Below are 3,623 nucleotides of genomic sequence, written 5' to 3'. Positions count from 1 at the left end.
AAAAAAAAAAAAAACGACAAGGCTCAACAGAGTTATGTTAAACTTTGGTCTTTATTTATTTTACATGTTTTAAACTACAATAAAAAATAACAACAAATCATAAAACAAACAACATAAGTGATGTACTAGTATTCAAGAAATACTGCTGTATAATCTAAAACAGGTGCCTTATCATGGATTAAGATGTGAAAACTTTTGTTGTTGACTCTCTTTGGCATTAGAAATATGCAGCCGTGGAGGTCTAATGATCTGTTAAAAATAAAATCTCGTGTTTTCAGGTCATACGAACTGAATTGTGACTGATAATGACGGCTCTATCGAAGCAGCGACTTCATGCTTTCTTCTTCAGGATCGGTCCTCTCCCAGCCCTGTCGAATTCGAGTGAGACTTCTGTCCACGCAGGGCAGGAGGAGCAACAGTTTGAGAAGCAGCACCACTGTGGGAACCACCAGCGAAAGCATGTATCCAGGAGGAGTGAACCACTTGTAGGTGGAGGGGTAGAGGAATCTGTCCCAACCGTAAAGGTAGGTGTGAAAGGTGCAGAAGAATAATGTGATGTATCCAAGCTTGGACTGAAGAAGAAAAAAATATACACAATTTTATAAATATTCTGTTGAAATCCAAACAAATTAGGACTTTATACTTTGAAACTTCCCAGACTAGGTCAAGAACTGGAACATTAAACTGACCTTTAGCAAAATAGCCCTTTAAATGCATGTGGACAGACTCCATCTTATCTTTGAGCCTACTCATTTCTTTTCTATAACTCCATCTCTACATAATACAAGTGTGTGTTCAGCCATCATTCTCTCTAGGTGTGTGTGCACACAAAGAAAACCTTAATATTGTGGTCAAGGGTAATGTATGCTGCCAAATTACATTTGATGAATAACTTAACATTTAAAGTGCTGCTCTAATTTGGACTGGAGAGATGGGGGGGTAGGGGTGGGGGGTGAGAAAATTTGCTTGACATGACCCAGATACATTTATGAATGTGTGGTGTGGCTTATTTCCTGTCTGAGTGGTCAGCTTAGGGGAAACAGGGAGACGTAGGAGAGTGAACTACCTCAGATATTTTAGGGAATTCTTCTTTTTCAGCCTGTTCATTTTTTTTCTTCTTAACTCAACACTGAGCTGTTCTCAAAAGTCTTGCTAAACCTCTGACAAGATCATTATTTTTCCACTTTCCCTAAAACCTGGTGGAGAAACTTAGAAATTTCCATCGTTCTTGCTCAAGTTGAGCAATATTTTGATTTCTGTCTGCGTCAACCCATCTTCCCAAAGTCATGATATTGTAGTTGGATGAATAATTAATCCCCCTGCTGCCATGACCCTGAACAGGATTAAGCTTGTATGGAAAACAAATGAACGAATGAATAATTCAGGGGGCTGTTGATGAGCGTCTCCTGACGGGAATGTGGCCGCGGTGTGTGACACAGGTGCCCTGCAGCTCCAGGTTGGGCCTTGCACTTTGTGTTACCTTGTGTCCTTTATTTCTCTTTTTGTTATTGTATGCTCATGTAATGTGCCCCTAAAATGTCCACTAGGTAATTTAGAAAAAAGCAAAAAACAACTAGGTGTTCTGAAAGCAGTCCTAGGCATAATAATGTCTCACAGAAACACACGAGTGATTCTTATTTGGGACACCACAGCTCCAAAACCACAGGAGTACTCTACATTTTGACTCAAGCACATGTGGGTTTTTGTGTTTCATAAAACCAGCACATTACAGGGTTTGAAGGGGCTGTCCAACTACTAAATAAGATGTGAGTCTGTAATTTCTGCATGCGACTAAAATCCTCCAAAACACTTAAAAGTTGTGTGACTCAGAAAAAAAAACAGTATTTACCTGAATGAAGCTGAACTCTCTCCAGCTGAGAGCATTGCTGACAGAAGGGAGTGAACTTATTCCTAACAGGAGATAAAAGCCAAATCCTATGATTCCCATGGAGTAGTACGTGTCTGTGCGCCAGGCCATGGTGGTGTCAAACGGTGAGGTTTTGTTCTCCCTTATCTTAATTGGGAAGCAAAATGTATGTTTTTTTGTAAAAATAAATTAAGATGATTGTTATAGGTTATTAAAAATGAGTAAGGTTTCTTACCTGGGAGATAGTGTGAGCTGCAAGCCGAAATCTCACATAGTACCTGAGAACAAAGCAAAATAAAATTATAAAAAATGTATAACTATTAGAAAAGGAAATTTGTCAGAAAGCTATAGTAACAGATGTTTATTCTCCGCATTCCAGAAATTTCTGCCAGGAATGATGCTTTGGCATCCCTGAATTTACTTCCAATTAAAATAGAAATGTCGCAGTGTTTTTACTCTCATGTAGTTGATAAATTAAGATGATTTTGGAGCTGAAGTGGCATCCAACCATCCAATTCGCTTTGTCTCTTTTGGGGTCACGGCATCAAGGGGTAAACCACTGTCAGTGTTTAGGCTCTAATGAATCTATGGTCTGAGCATTCTCCAAGCACTCATTGGTCCAGAAACTAACCGCCAAACAAACATATTTGTTTCTGCCCATATTTCTGTATCACAAAAAAACCTTCCTAAGATCTCTCTACATTTAAGTTCTAGTTTGTTTTACTGTTCTACAGAAAACATTGGGAGTGGCCTAACAAGAAAATACATAAAGATGGAAAATTCAAGTTAGAAAGTCTATAGTACTTTAAATCATGATTTATTTGTTAGAGTGGGAAAAACTAAAATGCATGTTTCTTTTCTTTCTCATCCTCTCCACCTCTGTGCTTCACCACATTGCAGCAGTGGTTCAGAGAAGACAAATCAGAGACGTCATCTCTGTTTTATGTAATCAGCCAAAGGAAGATTTAAAGAGTGATGGGGAATTGACATGATTTCTCTCCTGTTTCACTGATCACCAGTTGTACTTCTGATAAAAAAAAATTACTTACGATTCTATTCTGATATTGAATAGGATAAAATCTTATAGATGAAAAACAAGCGTCTGTCAGGAAAAGTCAGTTTTAGGGGCCGCAAAAGAGGGAAAAAAAGGAGAACCGAAAGGGGGATGTGAAAAAAGACGTGGTAGAAATGGAAGAATGATTGAGTAAAAAACCTCAGACATTTCAAAGATTGCAAAGCTTGACGATCATTCAAGGTAAGACTGCAGCACTCAGTGTGGGTGGACATAATTTTATTTTATTAAATTAATAAATCTTTATGTTTTACCACTGTTTGTATTTATACTGGTATTGTTTCAGACATATATATTTTTCTTTCTCCGACAGATGAAGTTGTTGCTTTTGCTTGTAATATTGGGAACTGTATCCGCAAAGGTTCAAGGTTGGATATGTTATTTATTTGAACACATTGAGAAAACAATAAAGGCTCTCTTAATTTTTTAATTAATTAATCACAAAAAATAAAAAAAATTAAAAAAAATTTACCTTTTTTTAAACTCAGGGTCTTAGTAAAATGACAACTGGGAAAAACAAAAATAAAGATAGCTACTTAAATGTCATTTTATAAATAAATACATATACATACATACCTTTAACTCCTTAATAGAAACAATTCCATAATGTACTGTATGTATTATGTATCTAAAAATGAGTTTTTAGGGTATTAAGAAATATAAACATGGAATACAGGAAAAGGA

At 36.7% G+C, this 3,623-nt stretch overlaps 2 protein-coding genes across 2 annotated transcripts in view; one reads left to right on the top strand and one right to left on the bottom strand.

Annotated features, from left to right (window-relative positions):
* Window positions 1–32: 32 nt before the first annotated feature.
* The window catches only part of steap4 (STEAP family member 4), an 8,444-nt gene continuing 4,853 nt past the window's right edge, over window positions 33–3,623 (bottom strand). The window contains exons 8-10 of the mRNA XM_024268363.2: window positions 2,103–2,145; window positions 1,850–2,014; window positions 33–572 (exon numbers count right to left, since the gene is read on the bottom strand). Of these exons, the coding sequence (XP_024124131.1) occupies window positions 315–572; window positions 1,850–2,014; window positions 2,103–2,145 (466 nt within the window). The 3' untranslated portion in view covers window positions 33–314. The remainder of the gene's footprint in view (window positions 573–1,849; window positions 2,015–2,102; window positions 2,146–3,623) is intronic.
* LOC112144053 (C-reactive protein) overlaps window positions 2,455–3,623 on the top strand; it is a 2,819-nt gene continuing 1,650 nt past the window's right edge. Inside the window, exons 1-2 of the mRNA XM_024268364.2 lie at window positions 2,455–3,122; window positions 3,253–3,307. Coding sequence (XP_024124132.1) covers window positions 3,253–3,307 — 55 coding nt within the window. The 5' untranslated portion in view covers window positions 2,455–3,122. The remainder of the gene's footprint in view (window positions 3,123–3,252; window positions 3,308–3,623) is intronic.

The sequence above is a fragment of the Oryzias melastigma genome, linkage group LG16, assembly GCF_002922805.2.
Source record: "Oryzias melastigma strain HK-1 linkage group LG16, ASM292280v2, whole genome shotgun sequence".
Lineage (NCBI taxonomy): Eukaryota > Metazoa > Chordata > Actinopteri > Beloniformes > Adrianichthyidae > Oryzias > Oryzias melastigma.
This window is presented reverse-complemented; position numbering and strand designations above follow the sequence as displayed.